This window comes from Amphiprion ocellaris, chromosome 16 (assembly GCF_022539595.1).
Source record: "Amphiprion ocellaris isolate individual 3 ecotype Okinawa chromosome 16, ASM2253959v1, whole genome shotgun sequence".
Taxonomy (NCBI): Eukaryota; Metazoa; Chordata; class Actinopteri; family Pomacentridae; genus Amphiprion; species Amphiprion ocellaris.
The window spans coordinates 2,453,131-2,472,701 of NC_072781.1; the positions used below are offsets into that span (position 1 = coordinate 2,453,131).

Here is a 19,571-nt window from a genome sequence, read left to right on the forward strand (position 1 = left end):
TTTAGTATGTCGTCCGAAAAGTCACCAAAAACATGATAGAAAGTATGTCGTCCAAAATATGATAAAAATGTCATAGTTTAGTGAGTCGTCGAACAACTGGAAAAAAGGTGCCCAGATAGCTCAACTGGTTGAGAGGGTGACTCATAATCAGAGCTGTGTCAGAGATGCAGGTTCGATTCCACTTCATGGCTGTAGTTCAGTATATCAACAAAAATGTTTTAGTTTTGTATGTCGTCCAAAATTTGACAAAAACGTCATAGTTTAGTATGTCAGCCACGGTGGGTTAAAAAAAGTGATAGTTAAGTATGTCGTCCAATAGGTGGAAATCAGGTGCCCAGATAGCTCAAGTGGTTGAGATGGTGGCTCCTGAACCGAACTGTGTCAAAGACGCAGGTTCGAATCCACCTCATGGCTGTAGTTTAGTATGTCGTCCAAAATATGACAAAAATGTTACAGTTTAGTATGTGGTCCAAAATATGACAAAAACGTCATAGTTTTGTATGTTGTTCAAACTATAGTATGGCATTTTTTTGCGCCAAAATTCATGATGATTTTTTTTTCAAAGAAAACCTTTCTGGAGTGTTTTTCACGCCCTCCTTTACATTATTTCATCATATGGCACGTTTTTACAACATGTTCGAAAAATCGCTTTTTTTTTCGACATAGTATAGTAAGGCGTTTTTTTTTGCGCCAAAATTCATGATGATTTTTTTTTCAAAGAAAACCTTTCTGGAGTGTTTTTCACGCCCTCCTTTACATTATTTCATCATATGGCACGTTTTTACAACATGTTCGAAAAATCGCCTTTTTTTTCGACATAGTATAGTAAGGCGTTTTTTTTGCGCCAAAATTCATGATGATTTTTTTTTCAAAGAAAACCTTTCTGGAGTGTTTTTCACGCCCTCCTTTACATTATTTCATCATATGGCACGTTTTTACAACATGTTCGAAAAATCGCCTTTTTTTTTCGACATAGTATAGTAAGGCGTTTTTTTTGCGCCAAAATTCATGATGATTTTTTTTTCAAAGAAAACCTTTCTGGAGTGTTTTTCACGCCCTCCTTTACATTATTTCATCATATGGCACGTTTTTACAACATGTTCGAAAAATCGCCTTTTTTTTCGACATAGTATAGTAAGGCGTTTTTTTTGCGCCAAAATTCATGATGATTTTTTTTTCAAAGAAAACCTTTCTGGAGTGTTTTTCACGCCCTCCTTTACATTATTTCATCATATGGCACGTTTTTACAACATGTTCGAAAAATCGCCTTTTTTTTCGACATAGTATAGTAAGGCGTTTTTTTGCGCCAAAATTCATGATGATTTTTTTTTCAAAGAAAACCTTTCTGGAGTGTTTTTCACGCCTCCTTTACATTATTTCATCATATGGCACGTTTTTACAACATGTTCGAAAAATCGCCTTTTTTTTTCGACATAGTATAGTAAGGCGTTTTTTTTGCGCCAAAATTCATGATGATTTTTTTTTCAAAGAAAACCTTTCTGGAGTGTTTTTCACGCCCTCCTTTACATTATTTCATCATATGGCACGTTTTTACAACATGTTCGAAAAATCGCATTTTTTTTCGACATAGTATAGTAAGGCGTTTTTTTTGCGCCAAAATTCATGATGATTTTTTTTTCACAGAAAACCTTTCTGGAGTGTTTTTCACGCCCTCCTTTACATTATTTCATCATATGGCACGTTTTTACAACATGTTCGAAAAATCGCTGTTTTTTTCGACATAGTATAGTAAGGCGTTTTTTTTGCGCCAAAATTCATGATGATTTTTTTTTCAAAGAAAACCTTTCTGGAGTGTTTTTCACGCCCTCCTTTACATTATTTCATCATATGGCACGTTTTTACAACATGTTCGAAAAATCGCCTTTTTTTTCGACATAGTATAGTAAGGCGTTTTTTTTGCGCCAAAATTCATGATGATTTTTTTTTCAAAGAAAACCTTTCTGGAGTGTTTTTCACGCCCTCCTTTACATTATTTCATCATATGGCACGTTTTTACAACATGTTCGAAAAATCGCCTTTTTTTTTCGACATAGTATAGTAAGGCGTTTTTTTTGCGCCAAAATTCATGATGATTTTTTTTTCAAAGAAAACCTTTCTGGAGTGTTTTTCACGCCCTCCTTTACATTATTTCATCATATGGCACGTTTTTACAACATGTTCGAAAAATCGCCTTTTTTTTCGACATAGTATAGTAAGGCATTTTTTTTGCGCCAAAATTCATGATGATTTTTTTTTTCAAAGAAAACCTTTCTGGAGTGTTTTTCACGCCCTCCTTTACATTATTTCATCATATGGCACGTTTTTACAACATGTTCGAAAAATCGCTTTTTTTTTCGACATAGTATAGTAAGGCGTTTTTTTTGCGCCAAAATTCATGATGATTTTTTTTTCAAAGAAAACCTTTCTGGAGTGTTTTTCACGCCCTCCTTTACATTATTTCATCATATGGCACGTTTTTACAACATGTTCGAAAAATCGCCTTTTTTTTTCGACATAGTATAGTAAGGCGTTTTTTTTGCGCCAAAATTCATGATGATTTTTTTTTCAAAGAAAACCTTTCTGGAGTGTTTTTCACGCCCTCCTTTACATTATTTCATCATATGGCACGTTTTTACAACATGTTCGAAAAATCGCCTGTTTTTTTCGACATAGTATAGTAAGGCGTTTTTTTTGCGCCAAAATTCATGTTGATTTTTTTTTCATAGAAAACCTTTCTGGAGTGTTTTTTGCAGCCTGCTTTACATTATTTCATCATGTGGCATGTTTACACAAAATATGACAAAAACGTCATAGTTTAGTATGTGGTCCAAAATATGACAAAAACGTCATAGTTTAGTATGTCGTCCGAAAAATCACCAAAAACATGATAGAAAGTATGTCGTCCAAAATATGATAAAAATGTCATAGTTTAGTGAGTCGTCGAACAACTGGAAAAAAGGTGCCCAGAAAGCTCAACTGGTTGAGAGGGTGACTCATAATCAGAGCTGTGTCAGAGATGCAGGTTCGATTCCACTTCATGGCTGTAGTTCAGTATATCAACAAAAATGTTTTAGTTTTGTATGTCGTCCAAAATTTGACAAAAACGTCATAGTTTAGTATGTCAGCCACGGTGGGTTAAAAAAAGTGATAGTTAAGTATGTCGTCCAATAGGTGGAAATCAGGTGCCCAGATAGCTCAAGTGGTTGAGATGGTGGCTCCTGAACCGAACTGTGTCAAAGACGCAGGTTCGAATCCACCTCATGGCTGTAGTTTAGTATGTCGTCCAAAATATGACAAAAATGTTACAGTTTAGTATGTCGTCCAAAATATGACAAAAACGTCATAGTTTTGTATGTCGTTCAAACTATAGTATGGCATTTTTTTGCGCCAAAATTCATGATGATTTTTTTTTCACAGAAAACCTTTCTGGAGTGTTTTTCACGGCCTCCTTTACATTATTTCATCATATGGCACGTTTTTACAACATGTTCGAAAAATCGCATTTTTTTTCGACATAGTATAGTAAGGCATTTTTTTTGCGCCAAAATTCATGATGATTTTTTTTTCAAAGAAAACCTTTCTGGAGTGTTTTTCACGCCCTCCTTTACATTATTTCATCATATGGCATGTTTACACAAAATATGACAAAAATGTCATAGTTTAGTATGTCGTCCAAAATTTGACAAAAACGAAATAGTTTAGTATGTCATCCGAAACGTCACCAAAAACGTCATCGAAAGTATGTCGTCCAAAATATGACAAAATTGTCATAGTTTAGTATGTCGTCGAACAAGTGGAAAAAAGGTTCCCAGATAGCTCAACTGGTTGAGAGGGAGACTCCTAATCAGAACTGTCAGAGATGCACGTTCGATTCCATCTCATGGTGGTAGTTCAGTATGTCAACAAAAACGTGAAAAAAGCATTATAGTTTTTTATGTCGTCCAAAATTTGACAAAAATGTGATAGTTTAGTATGTCGTCCAATAAATGGAGATCAGATGCCCCGATAGCTCAAGTGATTGAGAGGCCAGCTCGTAATCAGGACTCTGTCAGAGATGCAGATTTGAATCCACCTCATGGCTATACTTTAGTATGTCGTCCAAAATATACTACGGCATTTTTTTGAGCCAAAATTCATGATGATTTTTCTTTTCAAAGAAAACCTTTCTGGAGTGTTTTTCACAGCCTGCTTTACATTATTTCATCATATGGCATGTTTACACAAAATTTGACAAAAATGTCATAGTTTAGTATGTCGTCCAAAATATGAAAAAAGGTCACAGTTTAGTATGTCGTCCAAAATATGACAAAAACGTCATAGTTTACTATGTCGTCCAAAATTTGAAAAAAAATTCATAGTTTAGTATGTCGTCCACATTTTGGATGACATACTATGATAAACACTTCCTTTACTCCTGGAATGGTGACAAAATAATCGCCTGTAACATTAAAAATACGCCTCCAGAATAAAGGCGTGGAAGGAACAGTAACACTAGCAAAACAAAAACTTGCCAAAAATGATGAACTGATGAACAGATCTTCGGTATCCATACATAACATGCACATGCATAACACATGCCTGTGCTTAGCACAAGGTCATTTTTTATTTTTTATTAAAGATTTCATCCATCGGAAATGATACGTCAACTGAGCACCCTTGGCGAAGTACTGTGCTCTCTGAGTGCTTCTCTAGTTAAGATTTCATTGCTTTTAATAGTTTGTTAAAAGCTAACTGTGTGATATTTTGAGGTCTGGAATCAGGGATAATTTTTTTACATATTTGTGTATTTAAAAGATGCTACGTGACATGTCAGCAGCTTTTCAAGATGTTTTCAGCTTTTCGGCTTTGTCAGGATTGAAGAACTACATGCAGTAAAGCTGAATAATTGAAAAATATTTACTATTATTGTTAATTGCTAGAACTGAATACACTCCATGAGCTTGGAAGGTCGGGTCATTCTTTCTGACTAACATCAACTAAAATCATCATTCTGAGGGCCTGGTTATAGTCCCTTGTGGATGCTATAGGTGTATATTTGCTCTTATTATTCTCCTTTATTGTTATTAGTTTATTGTGCTCCATACATGCACAGTAGATTAACGTCCATGTATTCCACCACATGTAAAGTTCATTCCCCTTCTGCACAACCGCCAGGTGGATAGTCGTAAATAATCTAACGGTGCATGAACATTTTACATGGAGCTTCATGTGCACCCTTTGACAACAAAATTTACATCACCGGAACCATAGCAGACTCCTGCAGATGTGAAAACATTAGCCTGACTGAAGAAGCTCAAACAAGGCATGCAAATTCTACATTCAAATAAGACTGAGGAGTTTGCTTTGTTATTCTGTAACAGGAACAGGTTCACATTTTACCCCTTCCTTCTTTACTTTGCTAAGAGACGCTAACACCTCGCAGTGTGACCCGAGAATTGATTCTGCTCATAATAAATGAACTAAGCCAGTGTTCCACACATCTTAACAGCCACACTGGTATCTTCCAGATGCATTTTTCCCACACTATACCCCCTCAAACAATTATTGAAGCTGTCAGATGGCGCTAACGGCATTTGTATTCTCTGCTATAACTGAGAAAAAATAAAGCCAAACCACAGGCCTTTGCAGCATCCCAGGCATCTGTTAAATAATGACAGATTTGCTCTTAATAAGGTTCATCTATGTATCTGCAGCTATGGCCAGGGGCGTCTCTCCTTGGCGTCAACCTTATTTCAGTTTCAGCAGATGAGGAGCGAAATCACCGGCAGATTACACAGGCCTCTGTCTTTGAAGTATTCACCATATGAACCGGGATACGCTGTGGAGGAGAGAGGAGGGGGTTCTGGTGGAGTGTATGAGTGTCAATGAGGATGTCAGTGTCTGAGGGTGTATATGAGTTCCTTTGAGTGGTGTGCAACTGAATTTGTGTCAAGTAAGAAAGAAGCAGCTCTAAGAAGGCAGAAAATGTCTGTATGTGAGTGTAAGACGGCCCGTGGCGGCAAACTGAAGTTCACACGTGATGCGAAACTGAGAGCGACGTTTAGCTGAACTCACTGTTAGGTGCTGGAAGAGCCACGCTCTCATGATGTTGGTGGCCACCTTTGGGAAAATCCCTCTCTTCTTGTTGCGCTTCTTCTCCTTATCTGGGTCGTCGTCGTCCCCTGTGCTCGGCGAAGCTACGCTGTTGTCCAGGCCATCACCTGTCACATGACGAGAAACAGGAAGAGACAGCGGAGATCAGACGCACAGTTTGTTTACTTCCTGCATTCGCTGCGCCTCGGCGTTCAAAGGGAATAAATACGATTTCGAAGGAATTCTGGAGGGCTTTGTATGCACAGACGGAGGGGTATAGAGACACAACAATGGCAAGCAGAGAATGGCTGGAAAACAGCACCTCATAAATGCATTCATTTTTAATACATTTATAAATAACCCTGCCTTTCATTTTTCTCCCCCCTCCTCCGTCACTTGAAAACTCAGCGAAGCGCTTGCATCTTTCTGCAAGAAAGAGAGGGAGAAGGGGAGCACAAAGGACTTGTAAGGTCGCATTTCCCCACTCTCCCATCCAAGCCCGCGCAGAATTGAAAATGACAGAGAGATTTAGTCTTTATTATCCTGAGGGGAAAACAGTTATTGAAGCGTCGCCCCGGCGCATTCTGCCATTTTACCTGAGGTGGAAAGAGTAACACGGCACTACAAAAGGCAAGGTTGCGAGGAGGGGGAAGGCAGAAAATAAAAGGAAAATAGGTGGAAAAAAGGAAGTCAGAGGCACAAACAGCGCTAACAAAGCTAGCTGCTTTTCATAACAATGGCGCGATGGCTGCTTACAGCAACCTGTAGGGCTTCGATAAGACTCTATTAAGGCCAGTTAACCTCACCTAAGGGGAACACTGAGACAGCTCAGAGAGGAGAAAGTGAAAGGAAAGGCGCTTCGTGGGCCTTTTCTGTGCATTCAGACTCCACAACATGAACTCACGTACACACACACATTCAAAACCACCCAATTACTGTACGTATTCTATACAGCTCCAGTTGAGAGAAAGAGGCTCTTCCCATCTGTGTCTGTGAAAAGCCTAATTGTTATTATCATTATTCAAAAATGCGAGCCACCCTCAATGAAGACGGTAATCATAAAAGAAACATGAGGCGAGGTAAACAAGTGGCACCCTCACTGCTGGAAATTTCTGCGGCAAATAACTGACTTTTGTCCCGTATCGCCTCCCTCCACTGGAAGTGAGGGGAAGTAAAGAAGAAGAAGAGAAAGAGAAAAAAAAATGCTGAAGCAGAGCGCAGAATTGGATCCAGTTATTTATTGATTACACACAAAGCACTTCTAAAGCTTCTAGGTCTATTCACTGTAGCAGGAGTAGATAACTGCACTGAAACAGGCCCGCGCTCCACTAACTTGCAGAGGACGACACCCAGCACCTAGCTAAACCCTAAGCCCCGATTCATCGATAATTAATGGGGATGTTGGCGCTAATCCGGTTGGAGATGACTTTTTTCCAGCCTGCCACATCAATGGAATAATCAAGGGCCTAAAACCCAGGCCTTTGCTCCCCATTACCTCAGGCAAAAGAATTCCTGAAAGCATGCCTTGAGGGCACCTGAATTATATACACCATTAGGAGAGAGAGGCTCTCAACGATCCATACGAAACAACACTCCTGGCTAGCTCTGCCTACCTCTCTCTCCGACTGTTCTGCAGAAGGAGATACATATGCACACATATTTAAGGCTTTTTAATGAACCTCGCGTGGAAGTGGCAGTGACGTTGTTTGAGGGTGGGGGAGGGATAAAACAAGAGCCGGATTTTTCAGATACAGTGCGATGCTGATGCTGACGCCACACACTGCACATTGAAGATGCACACAACGCCGCCGGTAGTGTTGGGTAACATCGCCAAAAGGTAAAAAGACGGATTCAGGAAATAGCCACATGGCAGGTTGATGCTCTTCTGAGGCAGTCAGGAACCCCTGACAGGCTTCTGTAAGACACTAGATAGTGGTTGAAATGTGGATGTACAGATATTAATTCCACTATTGATTTATTTGATAATCATTTTTCAGATTATTAGATTAACCCTCTGAGCCCCAAAGCCCACCGGGGGGCTTGATAAACTGTTGTCTTTACAAGATCTGTAACATCACATCATTTATCAATGGCCAAAAGTTTGAAAACAGAGAGGAACATCAGGTATGGAAACTTCCAACAGTCCCTGAACTACTCATCTGTGACATGTCGAATTGGGATATTTTATCAAAATAATTTGAATCAACATGTCAAATTGTGAAAAACAGTCCACCTGCTCTAACCAAATTCTGTAAAAAACTAAAACTTCTACACTTCCCAACACTATCAGAAAGCTATTAGTGACTCCGCTGTCATCGACAGTGATACGACAAAAATCAATGGAGATTTCAATTACACTTGGTTGAAGTGCAGGCTGTGCTCACGTAGATCAAATACAAGAAAAGTATCTGAGTAAATCAAACATTTCGTAGTAAAATGTCCTTAGTATGTAGAGTTACCATTTTCTTTTCCAGTATTTGTAAAAATGGAGAAATATTGTATGTGTTGGTTCCAGTTTTTTCAACCTTTGCAAAACAAATAAAGGAATCGATTTATTTAGTTTTTTGCAGGAAAAAATGAGTCCACAGTGAGTAAAAATGTGAATGGAGCAAAAAACCTCTTTTGGTTCAGAGGGTAAATGGTTTATCCTATAAAACGGAAGAATTAGTAAAAAATTTTCATCAGTTTCCCAGAGCCAAAGATATTCAATTTTCAATGCTGTAAAACAAAAAAAAGCAGCAAATCCTCCCATCTGACAGTACAAACGAGTCCAGTTTTTACTTAACAATTAATCAATTGTGGCAGCTGAATGACTAATCCATGAATTGATTAACCGACCAACCGTTTCAGCGCAGCACTCATAGAAATACAAGCATCCATCCAGCTTCCTGACCTCCCTCTGTCCTAAGATACACTTGCATTGCAAGCTTGAGTTACATCATTAGCCCGGGACAAATGCAGCCAGAGCTTGGCAAGTGAGTTTTTTCTTCTTACTGTTTCACGGCTAAAACATCCCCACCCCTCTCCCTCTCTGCATCTCTCTGCCTGGTGGAAAAGAAGGGGTGAGCTGAGCCGAGGCCCTGTAATCTAAGACCAGATTTTCATTGGAAGCAAATGCTTTCAATCCGTTGTAAAGACCAGCTCATGTTCAACAAAGCCTACAATAACAAACCTAGGGGCTCGTCCCATGTGAGTTGGAAAAACAGAAGCGAACGGCCGGAGTACCAGCTCAGAGCGCGAGTCAGCGAGCGAGTATTCGTGCACGGGAGAGAGCGGGAGAGCAGGGAGGAGGCGCGATATCATGAGAGGCATGGAGAGAAGCTGGAAACAAGGGAGTAGATTCAGAGAAAAAGTTATCAAAGTGCTCGCAAGAAGCTGCATGATTCTGGGTGTGTTGCCTCTCGCTACCATTTTTGTAACCCATAACCCAAGGCCTGAGCCAGCCTGGGAAACAGCAACACCTCTCTGTACTCCTTTCCCTCCTCTCCCTTCGCTGTACTTCTAAGCCTGACCTATAGACTTTACCTAGAAGGGGAATAGAAGGCTTGGAGAAGGGCTGTCAATTTTATTGGCATTTCCATTTTCAGTGCAATTTGATACCAATCACCTCTGCAAGGTCTGGGGCTAATTTCTGCTTTTCTTTAACCCCGGCGAGCGAGCGAGGGAAGAGTGGGAGTGGAAAAGGGAAAGACTGGCAGCGAGGAAGCAGGAAAGGTGCTGAAGCAGTGTCTGGCAGCCATGTTGGGGAAATGTCAACAGTGTTACCACAGCCTGACAGGGAGGGAGGGTAAAAGAGGGGAGGAAAGCCAGCGAGAGATAGCATTAGTGAAGAAGCATGAGAGAACATGGAGGGATATTCAGCCAATGTGGAAAAGAGAATGAAAAAGTTACTGACAGGGGCAATGAAGGAGGAGAAAATAATGGATAGGAAGGAGAAGGGATGCAGCGGCACGCTAGAGTTAATCAGCTGAACAAAATCAGACACTGAACAGTCAGTTGCTGTAATGCACATAATTTTTCCTTGTTTTTTAGGCCTTTGATGCTGATGTTTTCCAACACCGAACACAGAACTTTGGATAAACCTCACAAATGACTCATCCACATACATACTATGCAGTGTTTCTGTGCAATTAGGGTGCTGTGTGAACTCAGATTTCTATTCCAGAGTAACTTGAACACTGTTCTCCAAACTTAGCATGCAGCACACATCTGCAGCGCACAATTGCATCATGTTGAGCTTGTCAATTGTTGCTTGCAGCTGAAGCTGAATGCAGAATACAGACAGACAGAAGGAAGGTAATGTGAAGAGGTATAGGGAGTGGATATTATAAAACTGCTGCTTTTCCTGACAGTTGGGATGTGCAGATGCAACTACAATTTGACACTGCTGCATCCTGATGCATGTCGAGATGCAGCTCTTGTAGTGGCTAACAGAAATATGGGTTAGTGTTCTTTGATGCATGCAGACACACACACACACACAAACATCTAAGGTAGGGGTGTTCAACTGAAACTCAAAGAGGTCCAGTCAGAGAAATTGTATTAAAGGAAAGGTCCAGAACATCAGAATGTCCAACTTGAATTACTGTGACATATGTTGATGTAACCTGGTAGTTTTATTAGAATCTGCATGTGATCAATAACTTACCATCAAAACAAATAAATTCAGTAAAAACATTTAGACAACATTTATTATTAAATAACTTCTGATTTAAATGTACATCTTCAAATAAAATGCAGAACTTGAAAAAATAATGGCTGAACAACCTGAACCAACTGATATACATCTTTAGCAAAACCTAAATCTGAAAAAATGTAAACTATTGAACACTTTTACATTTCTTTCTGTCTTCTATCACTCCCTTATATCCCTGCTGCTTAATGGGAGAACAGATTCTGAATCGTGGTCTGAAAGGTGTCAGGGTTGTTCTCAGACACATCTGGAGGTTCACTGGTGAGTCTGGAACCATATTTAGTTTGGATTCTGTTCATAGTTGGGAAAGTTTCTTCCTCTCGGTGTCGCTTTATTCAGTTTTCTTTTGTGTCTGTCCTCCTCTCGTCTGGTCCGTCCCTCTCAACTGTTTTCTGAACACAGAGCTGTGATGTTCAGCGGCTGCAATGCAGAGACTTCATTGGCTGAGGAGCTTCAGGTGGGACGGCTGAACTCGTACCTAATTGGTCTGTGTTTCCTGAGCTGATAACCAACGCCGTAAACACTGGAAAAGCTGCACCAGTAAAATAGAAACGACCCGTCAAATTAAAATCCCGTTATAATTTACTAATTACAGGTCTGGATCTGTTTAAGACGACGTCAACAGACCAAGTATGAACATTTTTGTAATATTTGTGGTGTCAGGATGGATCGTTACATAAAATTTCTGACAATTAAGATAGCAAATTTAACTTCATTAGTGTAAAAATGATCTCAGCGACATCACAGTCAGCCAATAAGGCTTTTAGTTGGTCATTCAGGCAGTTCATCAACCAGTAAACTATCCAGTCAGCTGGGACTAGCTCGGGAGCGAGTGGTAAGTCAGTCAATCAGTCAGAAAGCTAGCCAGCCAGCTAGTAAGCTGCTCATCCACTGAAGCAGCCGGTAACTCACCACACACAGACTGGCAGCCTTAATAAGAGCATCAGCAGGCTGGAACCCTGGGCTGCATGCACACAGAGCGGGGAAGCTAAGCTAGCGAGCTCCAGTCTCCCCACGAGGAAGAGCCACGGGCACAACTCTGGGCCTGGCCCACTGATCAGCCATGACAACGTGTTTGCAACTAGTTAGAGGAGGGGCTGGGAGGGGGAGGCAGGGTGAGGGAGGGAGAGAGGGTGAATCAATGCAGGACAGTGGGGGTGCATGTTTGTGTGTGAGGAATGTATGCATGCATGGATGTGCAGTCGTCTGTATGTGTGTGTCTGTTTCTGCTTTTTCTTTATGCATGTGTGTTTCCAGCCACAGAGGGTCTGCGAACGTGTGTGTGTGTGTGTGTGTGTGTGTGTGTGGGGCAATTAGGAGCAGGCCACTGACTGGAAGGAGCCAGGGGCAGTTGAAATGCCCCGGGGCCAACCAAGGGAAGGAATATTTTATCAGTCCCCTCGCACGCTGTATACACAAATTCACACTTGCACACAAACACACACACACACACACTGCGAGCAAACAGATAATGACGTAAAAATTAGGTTAGCTTCCTCCATGCCACTCTGCTAGCTTTGTTAGCATTAGCCGAGCAGACACTTATTTTGTGCTCATTCAGCTTCGATGGCTTTTATTTAAGCCTTTCTGCCACTTCATGTTTCATTCTTGTCTTCCCTTCCTTCCTACTTCATTACTTCTCCTCCTTCCTCTCGCTGTCTGCTGGACTGTGGGGTTTGAATGGAGGATATTTGCACAGGATTGGGGATGGACTAGTGAGGCATTGTTATATTTCTTCACTGTGGCTTTTTTTTGTAAGTCAAATAATATTTAATGGATCAAATAAGAAAACATGACATTTTTCAATTTATCTCCAGTCTTTAATTATTGAGTGAAATTAAGATTCCTCTCCTCTGTTTCTTCGTCTCCCTCTCTTCTGCACGTCTCTCTGTCTCAAGGCGTACCCTGACATTATCAAGCAGTATCTAGGCTAATCTGTTATGATCTGATTATGAACCATCTCTCAGCGTAAGACAGATGCTGGTGCTACCTGCCCTCCGTGCACGGGCACACGTGCCATTCCAAGGTGTCAGCCATTTTTCTGCTGCCTGGCAAATTAACAGCCGCAGACTCACCAGTCATTCATCTCAGCGATCTTGTCAGACACGTCGCTCCTAGCACAGTGCACGAGAATTATGACATTTAGCTTTCTAATAATTTTTTTTCTCGCCTTCATAGAAGCACTGCTGGGATGAGGAATAAGGGTTATGAATATTAGCTTTGTGCCAGATGTCATGAGTGGGATCCTGCGTGAGGAATCATTCACAGATGGCAAAACGTTTTCAGAGGACACTGCGAGATGTTTTTGCGAGGTTTTATAGGCTGTGGAGGAAAAGGAGTGGAGGCAGGTCTTTTGAGTTTATGACAGTGCATTTAGTCTAACAGCTATTTGTTGCAGAAAACAGAGTAAGAGAGAGAGAGGAGAGAGTGAGTGCCAGTGACCTGGAGCTGATCTCTCATAGGCCACTCCAAGAGTTTCACACCCCAGAAAGCTCACACGACTCTGGGTTGACTGGCCAGGCAAGGCCCAGGCCTCAGGGGCCTCAGGGGCCTGCTATCCTGTTCCACATGGGATACACACATCTCATATTGGCAGGCGAGAAATTCATAGATACACTCACACTGAAAACATGATACACAAAGCACACACACACACACTTTGCTGATGCACACTGATTCACTGAAGTGCTCCCTCTCACTCTTTCTCTCTCTGGCACTCACACAGCAACACACACTCACACAAACACACATACATTACATTCCCAGAAATCCTCAGAGGGGTAAAGAAGGGCTCGCGAGAGGGAGGGAGAAAAGAAAAAAGTGGCGTTTATTGTATTCAGGCCATTCATAAGCTCTAGACTCTAGGAGGGGGGGAAGGTTTGCAGGCAGTGGGGGGTTCCCTTTGCACGGCTCCGGAGGCCCCTCCCACCTCCAAATATTCTGAACATGCAGGAATTCCTCGCAACGCAATTCCCAAGTAGGGGCACATTTTCAAAAAAGTGCCTCTCCTCTTTAACTGCAACCGAAACTCTGCAACACATGCGTCCGTTTCCCTCGGATCGGCGACTTTCCAGTGATGACGACCAAAGAGTTTCTAAACCAACACACACACACACACACACACACACACACACACATTTGCTTCAATACAAAACACTCTCTGTGACCAATGCTCTTTCGCCTCCCTTTTATTCCCGAGGAGGAGGAGAGATGGAGAGAAATCCCCACGACTATTCTGCGGATAATGACATGCGCTGTCGACAAAACAATATGGCCAGTCTAGACTTCCTTTCCTGCCTTTAGCCAGAGAGACTGTTTTTAGATCTTTACTTTTATTAATCTGTGCCGATCACACGTGCAGAGAAAGTTGTCATTAATGCAAAAGAAGAAGAAAAAAGCTGGGCTTGCCAGGTGAACAATCAGGGGAGAGATAAGTAATTGGTTCCTGTAATCAAAGACAATTCCATGGAAGTAATTACAGTAAATAATGAGTGCTTTGCAACAACAAAGCCAGTTACTTTGAATGATGACAGTTTTGTGGATCACCACTGACAGATTCAATAATGACAGCTAACTGGTGAGTCATTTACAAGGCTTTATTTGTAATTAAAGCACACTGGAGACTTGTTGTTGTGAGAATCCCATCCAAGTTTGGAGCAATTATTTCATTTGCGGTGATCTGACGAGGAGGGGAGATCAGGAAGTCAGATGTGGGGTTGCAGCAGCAACAACAAAAAAAGAAAAGGCCGTTCGTATTTATGAGTTAATTAAAAGCGTTCCTCAGGTCTGTCAGAAGACATTCATGCATGTTTGTACAAGAAGAAGGGATGCCAAACTGTCTAAAGATTCTCAAATGTGCCACTTTTCTCTGTTTTATATGGCAGTAAAGTGCATATTTTTCAGTTTTGGGACCAGCAGCGAGGCTCCCTGATAGTATCTCACTGCTTTATGACATTTTAGAGACCGACTGATTAACCTTTTATAAAATATTGAATATTAGACCTGCATTAATGGACATTTTCTCTGTGAAAGTGCTCCTGTGCTCCTGTGTGTTATGGCTGAGGCCCATCCAGCATCGGCCACGGGGAGGGGGAGGGATCCGGCCTGTTGACATAGCCATAGGTGATGGCAAAAATGTCAGTGTAAATGTGACTGCTCTCTCTGTGCCATTTTCCCGTAAAGGGTCATCACCACAGGCTGGCTGACACGCCGGAGACTGCCTCGAGCGCAGGGCACCGACACGACATTAAACTGCAGTATGCCTCCACGTACAGCAACACACACACACACACACAGACACACACACACAGACACACACAGACACACACACACACACAGACACACACCAACCCACCGCCTTTTATTCCCACTTCCAGATCAGTCGAGAGAGAAAGAACGAGGGAGAAAGAGACAGACGGTACAAGCTAAAATGAAAGTGTAGGGCGATGAATTCACCCTTTCATGTTGAGCACTTTTGCTGTGTAACTATTGATTTTTCCCCTCTTGCCTTTGTGTTGCTGTTTTCTTTTTTTCTTCTTCTTTTTTCCTAACCTGAAGATAGAAGGCCAGACTCGGTTCAAACAGGAGCACTTGTGAGGGGGGCCCACAGATTCTTCGCCTCACTGAAGGGAAGTCCTCCGACACACACAAACACACACACAAACTGGAAATTGTGTCTCTCCTTTGCTGCTTTCTCGCTCTTAACTCTCACTCTCAATTGTTTCACTGCCTCTCAGATGGCTTTTGACACCTTTGACTCGCCGAGCTTCAGTCAAACTCAGCACGCAGTGAAGAGATAGAAAGAGAGGGAGATGGGGGGAGAGAGGGAGTCAAATGGACTATGGAAGAAGAGGGGAAGGGGGGGAAGGGATGGTAGAGAGGACAAGGACTATAACAAAAGCTAAGAGCACTTAACAGCACAATGGCATGGCGGTCCTTTCCAAAAGTCAGCTGATGTGCTGAAGGGCGTTCCAAAGTCCTTCAGTGTGGATGTGGGACAAAGAGAGGGAACCTTCAGCTAATCTGAAGGAAAAACATCCTATTTGACTTTGTTGTGGACTAACATTCAGTAAATATATATTTTTAGCATAAGAAAATTGGATTTACTCCTGGAAGCCCTGTAATAAACCATCCAAAAAGTCCTCGTACTGACTATAAAAGTGCCTCTTTCTGTCAAGAACCCTCTACTAAGCGACGGTGTAATTTTTAGCCAAGTGTTTAACTTGAAGCAGCCTATCAAAGGGATCAGTTTAATGAACTAAAATTAACTGGAAATGTTTCCTTTCAGCACCTTTCATGCCGTCTGTAATCAGGCCTCTGTGTTTGGGGTGTAGTTCCATTAACCAAACTAAGGTTTCCCGGTTTGTTTTTCTGAGCCACCGTGCTCAGCCAGCACTCGTCTGCATTTTTCCACATGGCAGCTATCTGAATGACACAGCCTCCGACAAACACTTTTAATACACATGGATTTTCCCACTCATGCTAACCTATCAGTGCCGGCCAAACTGCAGCATGTAGTTAGATAATACAGGCATGCTAACCCTGCGGTGGCACGCGCTAATAATAGCACATTAGCTGCGAGTCGGTGTCTTTTTTTCTTCTTCTTCTTTTTTTTGGAATAACAGAAGGTTTTAGTATCATGAGGGAGTATAATATGGTCTGCACCCACGAGCTCAGGTTACTGAAGGGGTGGTTAGGAAAACAGGATAAGTCATTATCTGAGCTGCAACCTCCTCTGTTTAAACACTTTTGTTTGTTGCATTTACATTTTAGGGGTTTAGCCAGTTTTTTTTCAGCAGTAAACACAACACTATCACAGCAAACTCCCTCTTTAATGCAACAACTTAGGTGATCAGAACTCCTCCAAAGTATCAGAAGAGTGTAGATTGCAAAGTAAAGCTACGTTTCTGCATCCTCCTCCCTGTCATGTGCTTGATAGGTGCAGGATGTGGTGTTGTGGGGATGTGGGGGATTTGTAGTCCTATCAGCCTACCCATACGCAGCCCTGATAAGGCTTTCGGGACAGAGGAAGGGGAAGTGAGTGAGTTTACAGCGGCCCACGTCCTGTGGAGCTTGGCCCATGTGGACGGCAGTGATATGCCCCCCACGGACGCCGGCGCTCTCGCCACACAGTCCCACCGAGCCACTTCCTGAAAGAGCCAGCCCTCTCTGGGGGTGACTTCCTCTAAGAGTATGACCCCTTCTGCCGCTTAGGAGAATCTCGGCGGAACAAAGACCCCGAGCCGCCCATGGGAGCAAGTGTGTACAATACATATATGCAGTTTGTGTGTGTGTTTAACACCACCATTCAGGCCTTTACTCCAAAGGTTATCGCCGGTGACGATCTGTGCCCCCAGTCCCTGCTCATCTCTTTGAGTTTCACTGGCTCGGAGCGAGAGGGGACGATCGGGTTTCATCCCAAATGTGTGTGTTCACCGGTGTGTGTATGTGTGTGTTTGTGTGTGCATCGCAAGTGGCGTGCTTTGTGTGGCTCTGCAAACACACAAAGTAAATGCCCATGTTGCCCTGCAGCCCACCCTGCTGCTCTTGTGTTTATCTGCAGGTATTTGTTATCTAGCCCTCTCTTTCCTCTTTCTCTGCCTCTCACTCTAAACTCTCAGAAAAAGCTCGCCGAGGTCTTTATCTTGCTGTCAGATCCCTATAGCAGGTATCCATGTCAAAAGAACCAAAGGGAGGGGGCCTCTGGGGGCAGCATGTTTGGTCTGGGTCAGCCTTGGGTCAAGCTTTGGCCCACTTTAATCCACTCTGTGCCTCCAAGGTTACCTGGGCCCACCTCAAGCATCTGATTCTACATCTTTATGCTTTTAACCAACATTATTCTCTAAATTGAAACAAATATTCCAACAATTAGGCGATCAGTGTGACTACAACAGGATAATTTGCTGCATACAGACACAAAGTTTGCTGCAGGGCTCAAATCACTCAGGCAAAATGGTTTACCGATGCAAGATACCTTCCACTTCTAAATGAATGAACACCTGTGCAGAAGCCAGGTGAAAACGTTAGAAGCGAGCGGCGCCGCATGTGTCATATAAGGGTTATGAAATAAGCCCTAACAGAAATTAAAGTAGCATCGACCCATATCCAATAAGAAAGAAAATCCACAGGGATGCAGGCTGTGACCAAAAATGGCGCTTCTGCTGGTGTTTTCCTGGCATGAAATTGGCTTTGTGTGGGTGTCGTTTGGAGAGCCGGCTGGTAAATTCTCCCCTTCTTTTGTTAGAACGGAGGGGAGGGAGGGGGGGCTCCATGCATAATGGTCTTAGCCAGGGAGGTCTGGAACTGTGTCCATAAATTGAATTATTTCAATTTGAGGGGAGAGAGTGAGAGAATAATGGAGAGGAGCTGTGAGAGTGTGTGTTGCATTTACATGTGAACATATGCATGTGTGTTGATGGAGGGGAGAGAGAGAGAGACTCATTTTTATTCCTCTACAGGGCTCGCATTTACAAGTGAGAATATAAACCAAGTTGCAGAAGATTACAGAAGAGGCCAAATGTTACCTAGCAGCTGGAAGCTATAGTAATGGATTAAAAAAAAAAAAAAAAAAAAAAAAAAAAAAAAACGCCCAATGACTGAGGCCACAACAGCAATGTGAACACTACAGTTCCAGCATCGCTCTATTCTAACAAAGAGATTAAAAATAAAACCAAATGGTGTCATTATATTTATGTATATGTACAGATATGAGCCACCTCCCAGCTTCATAAATGCTGAAACAACAGATATGTGTGTGTGTTTGTGTGTATATGTGTGTGGTGAGGGTGGGGGGTGGGGTGAAAAATATTCCTGACACAATATAATCGGCAGGGGACCATATGGCAAACTGGCAGCAAGCTATTTATCCTTATCCTCTTTGGAGGCTAAAATTAGCACTTCGCTGTTTGTAGCTTTAAGCTGGACTCCAACCACTGTGATAGGGGCTAATAATACAGAAAAAAGATACAGGACAGTTGGCACAACTCCTCCATCCCCCTTCTATCTTCTTCTTGCTAACTTTCTGCACCCACCTTCGTCTCCTTTTCACCTCTGAACTCCCCACTGAAGCCCTAAACTGGCCCTAATTCAAACCTACTAATAAGAATTGCATTAATATCAAATAACTGGAGCCAGGTTCCCTCTATAAGCCCGTGTGTCAGGAAAGCCAGGATTTCCTGAACATGGACCCCCTTGGCTAGCTTAAGAGCGTAGGATGATGGGGCTAATCTCTTTATCAAAAGCTTAAATAAACGTTGGTGCTCCATGCATGTGTGTGTGTGTGTGTGTGCATGTGTGTTGCTTATTTGTGTGTGTTCTGGTGTGTGCCAAGGGGCCAAACAATGCTTCTCCACTGAACAAAGTGCTAATTCCCTGTCTCTTTGCTCTCCCCCTCCCTCATCCATTCCTGCTCTCTCTTGCCTCTAAATTCCAACACTGCGTTAATACATTTATCTAAAATGAAAACTGTAAAAGAAAGTGTTAATTGTATGTTTTTCCCTCATGAAAAAGTTCATCTGTCCTTCAGGTGATCGCCTGAATTCTCCAGTATTGCAGTCTGCTATCAGGGTTTTCCCTGAAAAGTTAACATCTATGTGATCAGACACCTCCTGGGCCCTGAGCTCAGCTCCTTTTCAAATGGTGTAGAGGAGGAGGGAGACACAGTCAGCAGCGAGAGGAATGAAGGAGGAGAGAGAGTTTAAGGTCGTTTTATGGACCAGATATAATGTGTTGTGACACATCAGCGATGAGTCACTGTGATTTTACTGTCAGATTCCCTATGAACCTGCGCCGCCATCATTAGGAACCA

The 19,571-nt window shown here is 42.2% G+C and overlaps 1 protein-coding gene across 1 annotated transcript in view; it reads right to left on the reverse strand.

Annotated features, from left to right (window-relative positions):
* The window catches only part of meis1b (Meis homeobox 1 b), a 95,993-nt gene that overhangs the window by 53,830 nt on the left and 22,592 nt on the right, over positions 1-19,571 (reverse strand). The window contains exon 8 of the mRNA XM_055018432.1: positions 6,055-6,200. Within this exon, the coding sequence (XP_054874407.1) occupies positions 6,055-6,200 (146 nt within the window). The remainder of the gene's footprint in view (positions 1-6,054; positions 6,201-19,571) is intronic.